The sequence below is a fragment of the Silurus aristotelis genome (genome assembly GCF_946808225.1).
Source record: "Silurus aristotelis genome assembly, chromosome: 15".
NCBI lineage: Eukaryota > Metazoa > Chordata > Actinopteri > Siluriformes > Siluridae > Silurus > Silurus aristotelis.
This window is the reverse complement of record NC_139588.1, coordinates 13,446,404-13,465,959: the sequence shown is the minus strand read 5'-3', so window position 1 is coordinate 13,465,959 and position 19,556 is coordinate 13,446,404. Positions and strand designations below refer to the sequence as shown.

Here is a 19,556-nt window from a genome sequence, read left to right as displayed (position 1 = left end):
ATATATATATATATATATATATATATATATATATATATATATATATATATATATATATATAATTGTGTTCAAAGCATTTGTAATGGCTTAATCTTTTTACCTCAGTAATGTAGTTAGATCGTGAGGTTAACATAGTAAAGCAACATTGTGAATATGCTCATGGATTGTTAAATGCATTACATCAAAACTTATAATATGGAAATATATGAAAAAAAAGGATGCTCATAAATATACTGACATATCAGCAGGCTTATCACCTTATCACCTTAGCGATAGTACTAAAAAGTAATTAGTAATCAAACTATTGAATGTATATAAGATCCGCGTAGTGCTGAAACAATTCTGTCCCTGTAGCGTGGACTTGTTTGCAGCAGTTCTCTACTGTGCTTCTTTTACCTGTGTTACCTTTATACTATAATGTAGTAGCATTAAGGGATTTATAAATATCCATGAGGAGCAGGTGTGTATCAGAAGCATGCATTGATAATCAGCCAAACCGAAAAGTCAGCAAATTGTATCATTATTGCATTAAAGTGGATCAGATCACATTACACAAGTATGTTTTTAAATGTCAATGGCAGGTGTTGGAGCCTGTTAGTTGAGTCCTAAATTATAAAACTAGTTGCCTTAAACTTACTACTAAATACAGTTGGCATCTTATGTCATGTCCATGAATGGTGGTGTGATTTGACTGACCATTCAGAATAAGTGCAATGTGTACTGTATGACAGTACTATCAAAAAAACATATATACACACACACACACACACACACACACACACACACACACACACACACACATATACACAATTTGGTGTTCTAACCAGTTTTAAGCGAGTGATGACAAAATGTCTTACACATGTTCCTCAAACACGGCTCTAGCATTTCTCTGCTAAAGGTCTTGCGTTAAATAGAACTAATATAGAAAAAAGTATAAACCAGTAAACAGGCTATGTATGAGCTACCATAATTGTGCCGATATAATATGTTTTTTTGCTGTATTTATTCACACCATCATTACAAAAAGATCTAAGTTTGAAATCGATTTAAAGGTGTGGAAAAGGACACAAGTCTAACACACGACCAGGAACTGGTCCCCCCCCCCCCCTCCACGCATATAATTGTCAAGTCGACACTATACAGACAGTTGTCACTGTATTATACAGGCAATTGTGGATTTAGACATCACCAAGTGGACATTACACCGGCAGTCGTCACTGCATAAGTAGTTTCTCTCAGAGTCTTTGTTTGGATGTATACAGTAGATATTCCTGCTCATTTATTCTAGTCTCGAAGATTAGGCTGTGCATAAACACTGTATGCACGTATTATGCTAGCTAACTGTACATATTACTAATAATGTTTCATATTTATAATGGAATTGTGATGGCAGATATTTTTGCTGACAGAATGAATCATTTGTAGGCCCAGCAGCAGTCGTTTTGAAAACTTTAAGGGAGTTAATGCTGTGACTTTGTCAGGCAAAAAAGGAAATGTCAGAAGCAATACTCAATTGTTTTGAGGCAGCTAAAAGTTGACCACTATTTGTATTTTTTTTTTAAACTGTGACATTTCCAATATGTGTGAAGCATAAATAATAAAACGTTTTAGCATATTAATCATAGCAGCGTTCTGCTGCCTTTAAGTATGGTATTTACTGTTGTTTACAGACAGAGTTCATGTAAAAATACATCTTGCTGACGAGATGTTCTGTGGGTTTGTGTCAGGGTGGTTACCGTACTTGTGGCTCTTGCTATGATCTTTAGATTTAGCTATAATATCATATTTACTCAACTTCATTTTTTTAAATCCTGTCAGCTTCAAATGGTGCATTAGTATCTTTATTTTTACAAATCAGCTGTGCCTCTTAACCTTCAGCCATGGATGTTTTCTTTGCAAAAGTCTTTTGTTAATTTTTTTTTACCGTGTCCTTGGGAAACATAACTGTCATAATCAGTGAGTCCTGGCTTGATCTCAAAGACTGATCAAATATTGTATTTTCTATATTTCATATTGTACATGTATGTGCAATTTTTAAATAATTACCATTTATATTTTTTTAATTATTCATATTTGCAAATATTTATAAATATTTGCAAAATCCAAATATTGTGATTATTATATAAGAGGTTAAAAGCTGCATGTTTTTTTTTTCCCCTCCCAAGTGTTTATTTTTTTCTTTTTCTTTTTTAATTATTGGGAAAAAACAATCCGTATTTGATGTGAGACCAATACACATTTCCTTCTCCGTAGCCTTCCGTTATATGTCTGGAAAATTACAATACAAATATTTGGCACTTTTTTTTTGTCATACTGCTCCCTTTGAAAGTATTGGATAAGCAAGGTCAATTATTTTGCTTTTGCTATACACAGAAGACATTTGGGTTTGAGATAAAAAAAAAAAAAGATTTTAAGCTTAGAAAAAGATGGAAAATCAATCGGAGCCACTGCACACGGGCATTGGGTTTAGCCAATACAACAATTTGGAATGTCTGGAAAAAGAGAGGAACCACTGCTGTTTTAAAACAGATATCTAACAAGTTGAATATGGAAAATAACAGCACTTGATGATAGAAACTTAATGAGAACTGTAAAGAAAAATGTCAAAACACAACAACCTCCATGGGGCAAGCAGAAAGGAATTACTATCCATCATTTTAAAGAAGAGGACATACCACAAGATTCAACTCATCAGCAGTAAGAATTGGAGGGCCAGATTGGAATTCACAGAGAGATGAACCACAACATTTCTGGACCCAAGGTTAACCTTTATCAATGTAATGAGAAGAAATAAAGTGCGAGAGGACCTTAGTGACAGTGTAGTGACTAATGCATCAGTGTTTTTTTTTTTTTTTTTTTTTTAATCTGCTTTTTATTTGTATTTGGTGCACTGATCAAGGATTATTTAAAACAAGATTTTAGTTATATGTGAGAAAAGAATGTAATTTGCCATGAATGAAACTACTAATTTAAAAACTTTACACATACTACATTTCGGTTAAATATTTCAATATATGGTTGGTTTGAATGTGCTACGGTGGCCCTGGTAATCTTTGTAGGTTTTGAAGTTTTATTGGTTACTCTGCAAACTAGTTCATCACTCGAACTTCCCTCATGTATCATCTAATTATCTTTGTTCTGTACAAAATAAGTCTGCAAGATCAGAAAATGAAACAAAAATGATGAACCAAAAGTTAGCAGGTCATATAACATCATGGTTTCTAGTTGGCTTTAATAATTGTACCAACAATTAACAAAACTTCATAGTAATGTTGCATAGTGGTGATATAAAAGGGTGTAAATGTAATTAAGTATACTTGGGATGTATCTGAATACAAACACTGAACTTCTAAATAAAACTGTATTTCTACCATATTTCTGTACAAACAACTGAAATATGTTTTTTCATTTTTGAGTTCACACAGACGCCACAGTTTGGACAGGATAGTGTGGCCAAAGTGTCTGGTTCAGGGGCTTAAGAAATGTTCTACAAATTGCTATTTCCAGTGCAAAGAAAGTAAAGCAATGTTAAGGCACAAAACAATCATGCATGCATTGCCTTTGAGATAAAACATTTGTCAACAAGGCAACAGTAGTAAAGCATGGAATCATGATTAAATTGTTAGTTATAAGTTTCCCTAGATGTATTGTAACATACAAGACAGATATTTTTCTTCTTCTTCTATTGGCTTCTCCCATTAGGGGTCCCCACAGCGGCTCATCCGTCTCCATACCCCCCTTTCCTCTACATCTGCCTCTTTCAAACCAACTACCTTCCTGGTGACTCCATAGTCAGCCTTCTCCTACCGATATACCCCATGTCCCTCCTCTGCACATGTCCAAACCATCTCAATCTTGCCTCTCTCACTTTGTCCCCAAAGTCCTACTGTACATGCGCGGTCCCACTAATAAGATAATTTCTAATCCTGTCCATTGTCGTCACTCCCAATGAAAACCTTAGCTGTCTTCAACTCTGCTACCTCCAGCTCCGCCTCCTGTCTTTTAGTCAATGCCACTGTCTCTAATCCATACAACATCGCAGGTCTCGCCACAGTCTTATAAACTTTCCCTTTCACTCTGGCAGACACTCTTTTATCACAAATCACTCCTGCCACTCTTCTCCACCCACTCCACCCTGCCTGCACTCTTTTCTTCACTTCTCTAACACACTCTACATCACTTTGCACTGTTGACCCCAGATACCTAAACTCCTCCACCTTCACCACCTCTTCTCCCTGTAACCGCATCACTCCACTGCCCTCCCTCTCATTCACACACATGCACTCTGTCTTACTCCTACTGACTTTCATTCCTCTTCTCTTTAGTGCATACCTCCACTTCTCCAGGCTCTTCTCCACCTGCTCCGTACTCTCACCACAAATCACAATATCAGTTGCAAACATCATAGTCCATGGAGACTCCTGTCTGAGCTTGTCTGTCAACCTGTCCATCACCATTGCAAACAGGAAAGGGCTCAGAGCTGATCCTTGTAGTTTCTACTGCACACTTCAGTGCTGTCCCACTGTCCTCATACATGTCCTGCACCACCCTCACATACTTCTCTGACACACCTGACTTCCACATACAATACCACAAATCCTATCTGCACCCTGTCGTACGCTTTCTCTAAATCCACAAATACACAATGCAACTCCTTCTGACCTTCTCTATACTTCTCCATAAACATTCTTAAAGCAAATGATGCGTCTGTGGTGCTCTTCCTCTGTATAAAACCATACTGTTGCTCACAGATGGTCTGCAGAAAATAGAAAGAAAACATTATTGTGGGTAAGAGCATAAAAAATGTATGGCAATTCTATTCTGAAACAATTATGTGTCTTATAAATGTGTCCCAGTGTGTTGGACAATCAGTGGATTACACCGGTTTTATCTCAATTTCTATGTCCTCGCCTCACATAATAACAGTTTTACCATATCTCCTGAGTTGGATGGCATGAAAGCTGAGAGTCTAACATTTCACATATTTCAAGATTCACATATGAGTCGGTTCTCACGATTCACTAAACAGCTGACCCAAAGAGCCGACTCATTTGTAGGCGACACATCACTATTCGTATCGCAACCCGGAAGTACATGTTGGCACCGCTTTTTGTTTGAGATGTTGTGTTCTGGGTTAACATGACGAATGAAGGTAGGGTTTCTCTAATGCTTGTTTTTTTCCCCCTTCAACAAATTGCGGAGCATAGTTTGTGAATAAGGTGTAATTTTAAGATAGAACCGGTAATATCACTAAACACCGAGGGTAAATATCTCATCTAGCTAACAGGGAGCAGGTTAGCGCCTGACAGTGAGGAAAACGCAGACAGAAGTTTCGTTTTCTGTGGGATTTCCTGAGTTTGTTCTCATGTGTGTGCGTGCAAAGCGGTTTTGTTCCGGTTAGTTATTTGGTCGGGTTTTTTTGTTGCTACAGATGAATAAAATTGAGTTTAAAACTTAATAATTTGTTTATGTAAAACGGCTACATGTTGTGTATTTGAGTGTCAATGGCCGGAGGAGGAAAAGTGTCCGAACCACTTCCTCACACTGCTGCTGCTGGTGTTGTTGTTGTGACAGACAGGCAGGCAGGCAGACAGACAGACAAGCAGACAGACAGACAGACAAGCAGACAGACAGACAGACAAGCAGACAGGCAGACAGACAAGCAGACAGACAGATGCATACATACATACATGCATGCATGCATGCAAAGATAGATAAAGTAGATAGATAGATACAGTAGATAGATAGATAGATAGATAGATAGATAGATAGATAGATAGATAGATAGAGGGCATTAACGAGGTAAACATGCTGCTGCAAAAATAACATACTGTTTCTGTTTTAGTTCACAGTTTTATTCTTCCTCTCCCCAAGCACGATTCACTGCTCCTCTAAACTGTATTATTTGAGTGACAAATTATTATTGATGGCTATTTGAAATGTTTTTACTTTGATTCAGTTTTAGTCCTTTGGACGATTGACCAAAAGCCTTCCATAGCAGTGATGTGATGACCATTATCTGCTCTTTCTGATCCAGTCGTCTACGTGTCCATTTTAGTGGGTGAGTTTGCATAATTTGTGCAATCTCCATAATCCAATTGGAATTGTTTAGATTTGCTCTTTTCTTCACTACAGAACGAACAAAAGACTGAATCCATGCTTTCTGATGAGCTTAATTCCAAACCTGAGGTACTGAAGCATGTCTTATTTTTGTTTCAACTGACATTTATGTACTATTTGAAAGCCACTCTTTGCCACTTTTTGACCAAATAGATTTTTTCTTATCTTTATAAAGCTGCTGGTTGAGTTTGTGCAGAACGCCTCCATACCCTTGGGTCAGGGTTTGGAGGAATCGGATTCCAAAACCCAGTGTCTAACACTTCTTCCCTCGTCTGATAATTCTTTATGCAGCCAGTTAGACCTTCCAGGTATGCAGTAGTAGATGTTTTTGCATTGTTTAGGGAGGACTGTCATGAATATCATATCTTGTGAATATCGTGAATATTTTCTATCAGAGCATAATTAAACCATGCCTTTGATTCTGTATGCTTATGTATGTCTAGAGAGTGCCCTTAGCCATGCAACCTCCCCATCACTGTCAGATTTTGGACCAGAACAAAGCCCCCTGGTAGTGCAGCTCCAGTCTCACTCTCCAGCACCGACCCCACCTGCAATTCTGCAAGACCTCCAGCAACCAGACAGCACCTCATATGTTCTTCTCAACCTTGCCAAAGGTATCATTACATGTAAACTTTTCTTAATATCTTTATAGTTTTCATTACACCAAACTAAACTGTTTGCACTAAGATTCCTAAATTGTGATGAGTGTACTGACATTCTATTTATTTTAGTACTGTAAATTTTGGTATAAGGCCTGATCCAGAGGATCCATATATTCTGTGCTATTTCCCCTCTTAGAAAAGTGTGAGATATGAGAATAACTTTCTCCCTCCCTGTTATCACCTGCTTTGTGTAAAGGGCTGGCAGCCTCGACAGAGCCCCTGGTGTTTGTGCAGGATGACGTGGATGAGGCAGAAGAGGAAATTTCAGCAGGGGAGTGTACAGACGGAAGTGCGCCATGGTACCTGCGGGTGCAAGAGCTTGCCCACGACAGCCTGATTGCTGCCACTCGGGCCGAGCTGGCAAAGGAAGCCAGGGCTAGTAGCAACAGTAATATCTTATTTCTTCATACATGTATTTTAGCCTTTTAATTCTGATTTACAATGGTGTTTTTGTTTTGTGTAGTGTTTCTATGGTAGTATTTATCCTGTAATATCGTTTTTCACATACAACCAATTGTTATAAACCCCTTGCGTTGTTTTTGACCAGGTGACCTGCTACTTAGCTGCCAGTCAGAGGTGCCCAGAAAGGAGACTCCACCACGAAATACTCGTACATCTGCAGAGAAGATTCTCAGGTGTCCTTATGAGAACTGCCAACGGACTTTTACCTATCCTGCTCATCTGAAATACCATCTGAAAACACATCGGTAGGTGGAAGGAGTCTCAGGGACCAAAAACAGGCAAAAAAACCCAAAAACGTTTTCCCTTTAAGTCTAGTGTACAAGGCTTGCTTCTATAATTTTGCATTGTAGCTGTACAGATAATGAGAGTAAGAGAAGCTACTGCTGCCAGTTCAGTATTTCCTTGTTCATTTTTTCTCAAATCTCAAATCTGAGTTTTATGACATTGTAGGCTACACATTTGGCCCAGGATGTTTAAAAAAAAGTGCATGTGTTCTCACTGTAATAAATTACTAATATAATAGCTATTATTTGGCCAACAATCCAGGGCTTTGTTACCACTAATTACTTTTGATGCCATTGAGTGTATAATACTGTGTGTGTGTGTGTGTGTGGCACTTAAGGAATGACCGCACTTTCCGCTGTGGCGCTGAAGGCTGTGGGAAGAGCTTTTATGTACTGCAGAGACTGCAGGTCCACATGAGGACACACAACGGTGAGAAGCCGTTCATCTGTAACGAGAAGAACTGCGGCAAGAAGTTTACCACAGCTGGTAACCTGAAGAATCACAAACGTACACATACTGGTAAGCGTGTTCATTATAAACACCAAATTCTGAAACATGGCTTGTATAAAATGTGTTTTGTAAAAGTCAGAAGCTTTTCAGCAGTGATATTTATGAATCTGTGGGTAAAATCAAGCACATAAATGAGGCGGGGAAAAACAACAACAATTTGACCCAGCACTGGAACCGTATCATCTAATTTGATTAACAAAATTGTTAAAATGTATGGAGTAAAGCAAATTGCGACAATTTATAACGCCTTCTTTTACTTTCCTTCAATTTAACCGGTCTGTGTTCATCTACCCGTCCAGATTACTGTTTCATCCCATATAGATTTCATGTAAATTATTCATGGTTAGTGCAAAGTGTTCTACTTGAATCGATTCACTTTTTAACACATTTTATGTGCTGTTATTTTCCCCGCTTGCCATGTGTGTCAGGGGAGAAGCCCTTCCTCTGTGAAGTAGACAACTGTGGGCGTTGTTTTGCAGAGTACTCAAGTCTCCGTAAACACATGTTGGTTCACTCTGGTGAGTTTTTAATACAAACACACACACAGGTGCACCGTGTTCTGTTAGTTAGTTAAATTTTTTATTGCATTTAGCTTTGGGGTTTTTATTCTAGAATAGTTTCTCATATGATCTAATATACACAGGGGCAAAAAAGTATTTAGTCAGCCACCAATTGTGCAAAATCTCCCACTTAAAAAGATAAGAGAGAAAATGAGAAAAAATCATTGATTTTTAAACAATTTATTTGCAAATTATGGTGGAAAATAAGTATTTGGTCAATAACAAAAGTTCATTTAATACTTTGTTATATACCCTATTTTGGCAATGACAGAGATCAAACGTTTTCTGTAAGTCTCCACAAGGTTTTTACACACTGTTGCTGGTAGTTTGGCCCATTCCTCCATGCAGATCTCCTTTAGAGCAGTGATGTTTTGGGGCTGTCGCTGGGCAACACAGATTTTCAACTCCCTCCAAAGATTTTCTATGGGGTTGAGATCTGGAGACTGGCTAGGCCACTCCAGGACCTTCAAATGCTTCTTACGAAGCCACTCCTTCGTTGCCCGGGCGGTGTGTTTGAGATCATTGTCATGCTGAAAGACCCAGCCACGTTTCATCTTCTATGCCCTTGCTGATTAAAGGAGGTTTTCACCCAAAATCTCACTATACACAGCCCCATTCATTCTTTCCTTTACACGGATCAGTCATCCTGGTCCCTTTGCAGAAAAACAGCCCCAAAGCATGTTGTTACCACCCCCATGCTTCACAGTAGGTATGCTGTTCTCTGGATGCAACTCAGCATTCTTTCTCCTCCAAACACGACAAGTTGAATTTGTACCAAAAAGTTCTATTTTGATTTCATCTGACAATATGACATTCTCCCAATCCTCTTCTGGATCATCCAAATGCTCTCTAGCAAACTTCAGACGGGCTTAAGCAGGGAGACACGTCTGGCACTGCAGGATTTGAGTTCCTGGCGGTGTAGTGTGTTACTGATGGTAGCCTTTGTTACTTTGGTCCCAGCTCTCTGCAGGTCATTCACTAGGTCCCCCCGTGTGGTTCTGGGATTTTTGCTCATCGTTCTTGTGATCACTTTGACCCCACGGGGTGAGAGCTTGCGTGGAGCCCCAGATTCAGATTCAGTCTTCCCAGCCTGGTGCAGGTCTACAATTTTGTTTCTGGTGTCCTTTGACAGCTCTTTGGTCTTGGCCATAGTGGAGTTTGGAGTGTGAATGTTTGAGGTTGTGGACAGGTGTCTTTTATACTGATAACGAGTTCAAACAGGTGCCATTAATACAGGTAACAAGTGGAGGACAGAGGAGCCTCTTAAAGAAGTTGTTACAGGTCTGTGAGAGCCAGAAATCTTGCTTTTTTGTTATTGACCAAATACTTATTTTCCACCATAATTTGCAAATAAATCCTTTAAAAATCAGACAATGTGATTTTCGGGTTTTTATTTTTCTTATTTTGTCTCTCATAGTTAAAGTGTACCTATGATGAAAATTACAGGTCTCTCTCATCTTTTTAAGTGGGAGAACTTGCACAATTGGTGGCTGACTAAATACTTTTTTGCCCTGCTGTAGTATTAACAATGTCACTGTTCCTAAGTCCATGTTGATACCGATATTTACTGTACTTTTATTCCTTTCAGAGTGCAGCAGATATTTTATAAAATAACCATGCCCTATTTTATCTTTTTATGTTAGTAGTTGCATTTAATATAGTATTCTCACATCATCTATAAAACAATTTTATTTCCATTAAGGAAAACCACTGCAATCAGCAAATGAACTGGTTAGAATTTGGAATTGACCAATCAGGGTCAAATATTGAATATCCTTCACTATGTTCCTTCCTGTTTGTGGTAAAGAGATGTTACTAACATGGTCACATTCAGGACTTCAAGGCCTATTTTAATTTGGTTAGAGATGGTTAACTTTTATAAAAAATTTTACTGGCTGTTTTCCTAATTTAAGAATTTTTTTTGTATATAAATGAGTAAAAGGAAAGACTAGTCTTGGTAGTTGAGGCATCTCTCAGCTATGCCACTGGCATCACAGTCTATTTTGTTTCTCTTTTGATGTCAGTAATGTTTGTGTCCTTAAAAACTGCCTTTCTTGGCATTATTGTTTTTTTTTTCAGGGCACAGCAGGTTTTTCGTTCGCTGTAAAAGTATGTGGCTGCATTGAGTTACTGATTTCAGCCATGTTTTTTTTTCTAAACAGACTGAGATGGGGTTGAAGCGAAGGGGCGTTCGAAAAAGAAAAAAATAAAATAAAATTGCAGATTTGAACACAAGCAGTTTTTGTCTGTTAAACCGGTTTTCCCAGCCACATAATACACTTTTGTCGAGGGCAAGGTTTAACAATTATTTTTGTCACGTTGCAGCTTTAATGCATGGCCATACAAGTTTGAGTTGCTGTCTTACCCGGCCTCTTACACACATTATTACACAGAATAAGCTGTATACAGGTATACAGGTATTGCATTTCAATGCCTATTGGTTTCTTTTACTTTATGCACATTCCACAACTTCAACAAAGCATTTACAGGTACTGCATGGAATCACAGAATTCTCATACATAAGGGGAAATTAATGCTTTTTAAGCAAAATGTAATTTTTACTTTTTTTTGGTAGAGACACCGAGTAATTTTTTTAAACCTTTAAAGAGACTATATATATATATATATATATATATATATATATATATATATATATATATATATATATATATATATATATATATATATATACAAACAAATAGCATATTGGTAGAAGTTTGTGGACCTGGTAATAAGTACGGTATGTGCTTTTTGAGAATCGCATTCCACATTTATTCCCAATTTGGCCTTATAACACCCTCCACTCTTCTGGGAAGATGATTTAGATATTGGACATAAAGTCAGGTACTGATGTAGGTGAGGAGACCTGGGGAAAGGTCTGTTGTCCCAATACATTTGTCCATTGGGTGTTTTTCCATATACAGTGGTGTAAAAAAGTGTTTTTCCCCTTCCTGATTTCTTTTAATTTTTTTGCATGTTTGTCACACTTTAATGTTTCAGATCATCAAACTAATTTAAATATTAGTAAAAGATAAGTAAACACAACATGCAGTTATATAGATTTTTATATATATATATATATATATATATATATATATATATATATATAATTATACAGAAATCCCCCTTAAAAAATGTTTTGAACGTAACCACTGAGTTAAACAAAAAAAATTAATAAACGGACGCCACCCCAAAAATGAACATTTTACTTGATTTTATAATTAATAATGATATTTTTATTAATAAACTTCATAATCTCAACATAAAACGCCATAAAAACAATTCCCTATAAGTTTTTTGGTCTATCGTGCTATACGTGAGAGACCGGGAAAATCAGCCACACTAATTGGTTATGTGGCAAATGCAATTCCGCGATTAACCGGGACTCGAGATTTATACTCAAGATTTTGTGTGTGCGTGTGTGTGTGTATATATATATATATATATATATATATATATATATATATATATATATATATATATATATATATATATATATATATATATATATATATAATTATTATATATATTAATTTATTAATTAATAATTATATTAATTATTATATATAATCTTTATTTTTTTTTTTTTTTGTATGTGTGTGTATATGTATGTGTAGGTAGTTTATGTTTAGGGCCTTGAATCTGAGAAGCTGGAATTCCATGTTAAATCTGATCTCACTACACATGATACCTACATAATCTAATCTTCGGACTTGCCATACGATTAATGACCTTGCTTTTGCATTATCAGGGGAGAAGCCCCATCAGTGCTCCATATGTGGGAAGATGTTCTCTCAGAGCGGCAGCAGAAACGTTCACATGAGGAAACGACACGGAGAGGACTCACTCGCACATGAAAGCAGAGAAACAGGTAATAAGATATGTGAGCAATATGATTACTATAAGAGTCTGTAGTCTTCATAGCAGTTACACCAGACTACGGTGGATATCTGCTCCACATATTTGCTGCACTTCGCTAATCTGCTTGAGTGCAGGTGAATTGCAGAAGAAGAAAAGAAATGTTAGGCTGGAGGTCTTTTCACTTTATCAGACGTGGTCCTGGCTTGTGATTGACAGGCGAGGCGCTGACTCATAGCAGCTTGCTAGAGGCTGATGGTGTCACCACTGACTCCATGGTAACTATGACGACTGTGGAGCCAGTTAATCTTCATCATGCGATGCTGAGGGCACAAGGTACGCCTTGTCCATCTGAATATACTTCGCCTTCTAGTAGTTTGATAAAATAACTATTACCTTTCAGCTTTGTCGTTTTGTATTGCAGGTCCTGCAGATCCCATAGTGGTTCTGTCTCCACCTCATGACTTGGTCAACATTACAGCTGGAGCGCACAGTTATGGGGAGGATGTGGTGGCATTGCTCTAGTAGTATTTGTAAATAAAATAATTATTGACAGTTGCATTCATGACATTATTTGATGTAATCTGCTGCACTTTGGTCACTTGTTTTTTTTTTGGTTTTTTTTATGAATTTCAGCACATATAAGTAGAAACATCTACATGAAATGCAGTTTCTGTTATAGAAGGTGAAGCAAATGTTTTCTCTCCAGTTGTTGCACAAGGCTAAATCAATATAGACACAGCAGTGTAGATGCATTACTGGCTAGATACAAAAGTATGACCAGACAAGCATCGTCACAGGAAAATGCGTGTGGCATTTAGTGGTGCAAATGAATTCATGATGACTAAAGCCACTAGATGTTTCACAAAATGTTAAACGTTTGTGTGATGCTACAAAGATTTTGATACACTTGTCATAACCTCTGCTGTATCTGCTTGACTGATATGAATGTTGAATTGCTGGCCTGTGAGAGTTGGATATGACAGTTTTTCTTACTGAATCTTAATGTAGCCGTGCCCTTTTTTAGATGCAGCACAGAGATTCCACAATTTAACATTGTTTTGGAAACGGCAATATTTTTATTAATGTCTAAATTAAATTCTCAAAATGCAGCATTTCATTATAGCCCATAAACAGCAGTAAATATCACCTCCACTGGCAACAGATAGTAGTTTTTCAGATAAACATTTCAGTCTTACGGTGTTAGGCCTGTAACTCGACGAGCTACTTGTGTGACTTAAAAATCAGATAGAGGATTTATTTTTTTAAATGAGTAGACTTGTTAAGAGGTCAAACACCAATGGTATGCACTTCTTATTCAGTCTATGTTGTCTATGGAAACCCATAGATAAATCTAGTTAAAGGTTATAAGGGTTTCGCACAATAATTGGATCATAAAAAAGAACCTTGTCAGAGTTGGGCCCAATTTCCTTGTATTCTGTTTTCAATATACAGTAATCCCCCGAAAAACCGTAATAAATGGACGCCATGCTATTTTATGTATACAGTATTGTACTGTATTAACATTTTACTTCATTTTAGAATTAATAATTATATTTTTATTAATACATTTAAGTATTTCAACATAAAACTCCATAAAAAAACAATTCTCTCTAAGTTTTTTTGGTCTGTCGTGCTATCCGCGAGAGACTGGGAAAATCAGACAAACTAATCAGTTATGTGGCAAATGCAATTCCATGATAAAGCGGGAGCACGAGATACGAATTGCGGTAAAGCGGGGGATTACTGTATTCTACTATTCTGAATTTTGTTAAAACCTCTTGCTTTTTTAAATAATTGTGTACATCTTCACAGTAAACAGCAAAGTTTATCACCAGACTCCAAAGGGTTTTCCAATGAAGTCGTAAATGACTTAAGTGAAGCTGTATCTTAACAGATTTTTATACCGACCCCAAACTTGGCTGATATCGTTATGTTCGGCAGCCACGCAAGATGAGTAGCAATCACCACCACCACCACAGGTCACTGCACTAGTGGCCAGTTTATATTAGTTAGAACATATCTTTGTGTGTCTGGGATGTAAAATAAATCAACAAAAAAGCTGAATTTCCATGTGGCACATGTACTTACAGGTATGTAAACTCTGGTTGAAGCCCACCCTCACAAATGTTTACGTGATCTAAACTCCTAAGATAGTGACTCCTCCCACATTTATTATAAAACCATTCAAGAGGCCCTACATCTAAAATCTCTGGTAGCTCAGTTGCCTGGATATTTGTGTTCTGTTTTCAGGATCAAGTCTTGTCGAGGCAGGGGTACAAAATGAAAGATAAACCCTCTTTTTAAAAGGTTGCTCAGTGGTTTAGGGCCTGTCTCTGAGCGTTATGGTTCGAGTCCTGTTTCTGGTGCTGTAAGTGTGGTAAGTAAGGTGCTTCTGATGAAAAATAAACCATCTATAAAAAGAAGCAAGAACATCAGCTCTAAAGGCTCAGTGGGTTAAATGTCTACACTTATTTCCGGTGTGAACTTTGGTTCAAGGCCTTTCCTGCTGAGCAGTAGGTGCTGGACTCAAGTGGAAGTCAGATTTGTCTAATCTGGGCTTCTGGAAGGTAAAAGAAGGGGATATGCTTTATATTTTACTATGCTAGAATATGCTAGAATAAAAAAAAAAAAAAAAAAGACATTCCTTATTCCTTACCAAAGGCTCAAATCTATTACAGCTCGAACCCCTGATCACCGCTTGTACACACACACACACACACACACACACACACAATCCTGCTCAGCTTTGACTTTACACACAAAGATAAGTGTCTTAAAAAAAAAAAAGGCAAATGTATAACATTGAATTCTCAACACAGTCACACATGACAAAGCTGAAAAACACCAGTGGCAGATTACACTACACATGTGGTACACGCTTCAATAATCACATTTTTATTATTATTACCATTGTTTCAGATAAGTAACAGCATGCCAGCTGTAACAGCAATAATAGCACCTGTACATACAAGACCACTACAATTTCCTAAGGCTGAAGAAATGAAAATCTACAGGCGGTATGACAGGCCAGAATCAAGAATCATTAAAGAATATAATTTCATTTTATCGAAAAAGTCTGCAAAAGTGAAAATACAAAAAACCATTTCCTATATATAAAAAAGCACAAAAGCCTTACATAAAACTTGTATTGTTATTGTAGGAAGCAAAATTTAGCTACAATAGTCAGGTGACTCAGTAGAGAGGATTCTTGGCTTTTCCTTAGACAATGCTAAAGTGTTGAAAGTAGCTGAGGGTTGCTCCCAAAGCCCAGCTGGCTTCCACATTGTGCAGCTTTTTTGTCAACTATTAATAAAACACACACACACACACACACACACACACACACACACACACACACACACACACACACACACACACACACACACACACACACACACACACACACACACACACACACACACACACACACACACACACACGGAACAAGTGATGAGTCTTTGGTGTTATATTATAAAATGAAAATAATTAACATTGATAATAGAAATAACTTTGCTTTAACTATATAATGTGTCTGACTGAAATCCTAAACAACACTTCTATTCTTTGTAACATTGTCTTATTAACATTGTCTGTTAAATTGCAATGATATTGGCATCCTGGATTTCACTGAATGTTCCTGACATAACATTACCTCCAGGACAGTTTCCTCCTCAAAGCCATAACCAGACTTTAGAAGACAGGTTATGTATGTAAGATCCATACACAGGAAGGGATAATCAGGATTATACATGGACACTTTGTTGCACACTATAAAAGAAACAAAGGAGAAAAGCATATTTAAAAAAGCACTTGCATTTTTGTTTTTAGAATGCTGAGGGGAAATATAAGTAACATCTCTCAGGAGTGACTAATTGTTCAGACACTTTTGTTACTGCATAAATACAGCTGCTGCACTTCTCAGTGATTTCTTAACACTTATTATTTGATCTGAGCTGATCGTGAGTTTTGCTTAGACAACGTTTGTATGCCAATTAAAATAGAAAATTAAAGTCAAATAAATAAAACACCATCTAAGTAAAGATTTGTTTTGGCATCCCAATTCCTAGCCTTTATAGTTATTACTACACTATTCAGCAAGTCCCTTTTCAATTAGCTTTAATAGAAGTTGACTTTCAAAATGAACCATAGAACAATTTTTAAAACCCCCAACAGCAGTAAAATGAATTGAGACACCCTTTATCGCTCACCCTCTTTAGCTCTTTTCCTGAAATCCCGAACCCGCACAGCCCCGCCATGTGCTTCATCTGTAACAGATGGATAAAAGCGTTCTCGCCGTTAGCGCTTGATGAGGTACTCAGGGAACTCAAACTGCAAATTTTCATACAAATTGGCAATATAACCATGTTAAATGGAGTATTATGATCAAGACGTATAATATAAACATTTATTAGCCATTTCTATAATTTAGCAAAGAATTCAGCTAATACAGTTAATCGTTATTTTACAATTAGTCACCTGGCAGATTTTGTATCTAACTGTACAGGCTAGAACACAGTAACTGTGTAAGGCTTTCTCAATGTAAAATGCTCAAATTAGAGTTTTTAGCAGGGATAAACTCACAACTTCATGTTGATATTGCTACTATTGCTCCATTTAGCTGAACTCTTACTGCCTAAGTAACCAGAGCTACCCTTTCCCCCATTCATTTTCACCTGCCCCATTCAACCACTGCACCATTTACTGGAGTTAATCCTGCCCCATTCAACTGAGCTTCCATTGACTTATTAACCTGACCAAACTTTGCCCCATTCATCTCAGTTACCACTGCCCCATCTATCTAAACTGCCTGTTCCTTTAATGGGGATTGTCCTGTAACACAGTATAACTAAATATCTCACCAACAAGGCCAGCCTCAACAGCATGGTCAAAGTAGTAAGAGAAGGCATAGATCCAGCTGTCTTCCAGTTCTTCTGGCTCCTGTATGACACCTTTCACAACCTTTAACATTTCTTTGTAACAGCTCTTGTATCCAGTAGGACCTTGAACGTAAAGAGTAGGGCAACAGATCCTGGATTTCATTATAAAATATCAGGGAGTATTTTTTTGGGTATGTTATGAAATTAATGTGTTTTACCTCCTGGCTTTCCACTGACTTTGTAGATTAAACCTCCAAAGCTCATTTTCCCTTTGTAATTCTTAGGCAAGCAGGAGCTCTGGAAAACCTTCCCTTCTGGAGCTGGAACAATATTACAAAATAGTACAAATGGTACCCAATGGTCACTACCTCACATTGTCTCATCTATCGGTATGAAAACAGTGTATAAGCCCAAAGATCCCACTTCCCTGCTGCACCTTTTGAGCCCAAAGCACCGATAGCAGCAAGTTGAGCAGCTTTGATTCCATTCCCGGAATAACTAAGAATGGCAGTAAAATATACTTTATTAAAACCACATTATTTCATATTTTACAACATTTCCAGAAAGCAAGTTTTTATGTAGTTACCTGTGGGTGTACAATTTATACGTTGTGTTAAACATACTGAATCTTGCGGTGTAATCGGCAGGAAATCTTTCAGTTGTTTTCTATGAATTAAAATGAAAGAGGTATTTGTTTACTTGAAGGAGGGAAAAACTCCTTTATACATCAGTTCAAACTAAGAATGAATGTTGAGATTTTTGGCAAAATATGGCCAATTGTTCTTCGTAACTTGACTTAGCGAGTGGAAGTAGATCTCAAAAAAGCCACTCACTTTATAGCATGTCAAATTGATTTGGTTATTCCAGTTAAAGATGCTTTCGGTGAAACCGGCACACCTTCTTACTTTTCATTTCCAACTGACATTTTCAGAGATTTTTTAATCAAAAGTTATATTCCTTAACCTGAGTATCCACAAGATCCTGATCCACATGCTCCTAACTATCATGTGCCATATTACTTAGACATTACTATACCTGTAGCAACTTTTTAAAACTGGAACACCTAAAGGTTAATGAGCCAAAACTAATTGTTCTCTAATAACATTTTGAACAACAAACTATGCATGAAGGCACACTCACTTTTGGAAGGAAGGTGATTTGAGTTGATCCTCCACCCAAATCCAAAATCCCTACTGACTTTTTTGTGTTGGGGAAAAGCTGACCTGAAAGAAAATGTACTTGATTCTCATTTAAAAAGTGAGGCATAATGTAATAAAAAGAAAAAAATTACAGTTTCAAAGTAAAACACAATTTAATACAATAATGAAATACTTACTTCAAATGACATTTGTATTTATTTGCTTTGAACTGGCCATTTTATTTTAGTGTTCAGAGAGTAGCATCCATTTATTTGATTCAATTATTTACTTACAATCAGTAGCAACTAAATGGAAACACACCCTACACCGGATGCCAGTCCACACCAAGGCACCATGAAAACCATGCACTCGCACCTAAATACATTTTAGCATAACCAGTCCTATGCATTCCAGTGCTCAAATTCAACCAACTGAGATACAATCAGCTTTGATGGCTCAGTGAGTTAAATGTTTATACTTGTCTCTGGTGTGACGTAGGTCCCGATGAGCAGTAGATGCTGGACTTTACTGGAATTCAAGTCTATAAAGCTGAATTCATTTTTTAAATAAATATAATTTAATGCTATTTATTCTGTGGTAAGTTTTATTCTACCGAAATGGTGTCAAATTTATTTTATTTAATTGTTCAGGTGTGGATTAATTTTATATTACATTATGGCACAAAGAGTAGTTCTAGCTGTAACAAGAACAGGTTTATATAATACACTAATCTTAATACATTATCGTTTCTGTAGTAACAGCTCACACAGAGGGACGTGCGTGGTGTATGCATCAGATGACCCGAGACTAAACTGTTGTATAACAAAGCAGTTTTATGTTGGAAAATGATGATATTTATGGAATGGGGGTCTCAAGTGTGTAAATGTGTAATGGTATGTAATGACGTAAGAAATTGCGGTGCGCGTAAGAAATTCGTTTTTATCATTGTTATAATGTAAGTGATAACAGAATTTAGAAACACTAGCTGGCATTTTATGGCATCAATTTCATATATTATTTTTTTGTATAACAGCACAGTCTGAAGTGTGTTATTCCTTATTTTTACATATAATTTGTGTT

The 19,556-nt window shown here is 37.0% G+C and overlaps 2 protein-coding genes and 1 long non-coding RNA gene across 5 annotated transcripts in view; 1 reads left to right on the top strand and 2 right to left on the bottom strand.

Annotated features, from left to right (window-relative positions):
* Positions 1 to 5,020: 5,020 nt before the first annotated feature.
* On the top strand, positions 5,021 to 13,015 carry znf410 (zinc finger protein 410). Of its 3 annotated transcripts, none has more exons than XM_083561882.1 (12): positions 5,021 to 5,152; positions 5,960 to 6,061; positions 6,136 to 6,189; positions 6,296 to 6,428; positions 6,564 to 6,734; positions 6,979 to 7,170; positions 7,330 to 7,489; positions 7,867 to 8,048; positions 8,468 to 8,557; positions 12,351 to 12,470; positions 12,677 to 12,793; positions 12,882 to 13,015. In XM_083561882.1, the coding sequence occupies exons 3-12, from the start codon at positions 6,157 to 6,159 to the stop codon at positions 12,980 to 12,982; spliced, it is 1,299 nt and encodes a 432-aa protein (XP_083418008.1). In that variant the 5' UTR covers positions 5,021 to 5,152; positions 5,960 to 6,061; positions 6,136 to 6,156; the 3' UTR covers positions 12,983 to 13,015. The 3 variants fall into 3 exon arrangements, 2 of the variants coding, with proteins under 2 accessions (XP_083418008.1, XP_083418009.1); XR_014536844.1 differs by having other exon boundaries at positions 5,036 to 5,152; positions 12,595 to 12,793; XM_083561883.1 differs by having other exon boundaries at positions 5,036 to 5,152; positions 6,603 to 6,734.
* Positions 13,016 to 14,692: 1,677 nt separating this feature from the next.
* LOC310737534 lies at positions 14,693 to 15,007 on the bottom strand. Its single transcript, XR_014536845.1, has 2 exons — positions 14,946 to 15,007; positions 14,693 to 14,820 (listed from the first exon to the last, which is right to left on the bottom strand). It is a non-coding gene; the product is annotated as an uncharacterized lncRNA (long non-coding RNA).
* A 332-nt stretch (positions 15,008 to 15,339) lies between these two features.
* The window catches only part of entpd5b (ectonucleoside triphosphate diphosphohydrolase 5b), a 15,928-nt gene continuing 11,711 nt past the window's right edge, over positions 15,340 to 19,556 (bottom strand). The window contains exons 7-14 of the mRNA XM_083561884.1: positions 18,478 to 18,560; positions 17,924 to 18,003; positions 17,774 to 17,835; positions 17,556 to 17,657; positions 17,320 to 17,460; positions 16,669 to 16,725; positions 16,113 to 16,228; positions 15,340 to 15,763 (exon numbers count right to left, since the gene is read on the bottom strand). Coding sequence (XP_083418010.1) covers positions 15,680 to 15,763; positions 16,113 to 16,228; positions 16,669 to 16,725; positions 17,320 to 17,460; positions 17,556 to 17,657; positions 17,774 to 17,835; positions 17,924 to 18,003; positions 18,478 to 18,560 — 725 coding nt within the window. The 3' untranslated portion in view covers positions 15,340 to 15,679. The remainder of the gene's footprint in view (positions 15,764 to 16,112; positions 16,229 to 16,668; positions 16,726 to 17,319; positions 17,461 to 17,555; positions 17,658 to 17,773; positions 17,836 to 17,923; positions 18,004 to 18,477; positions 18,561 to 19,556) is intronic.

Coding starts and splice junctions, on each gene's coding strand:
- znf410 (XM_083561882.1), top strand. CDS start 6,157: ATGCTTTCTGATGAGCTTAATTCCAAACCTGAG. Junction 8,049..8,467: donor TCACAAACGTACACATACTG/GTAAGCGTGTTC, acceptor CATGTGTGTCAG/GGGAGAAGCCCTTCCTCTGT. Junction 12,794..12,881: donor TGCGATGCTGAGGGCACAAG/GTACGCCTTGTC, acceptor TTTGTATTGCAG/GTCCTGCAGATCCCATAGTG.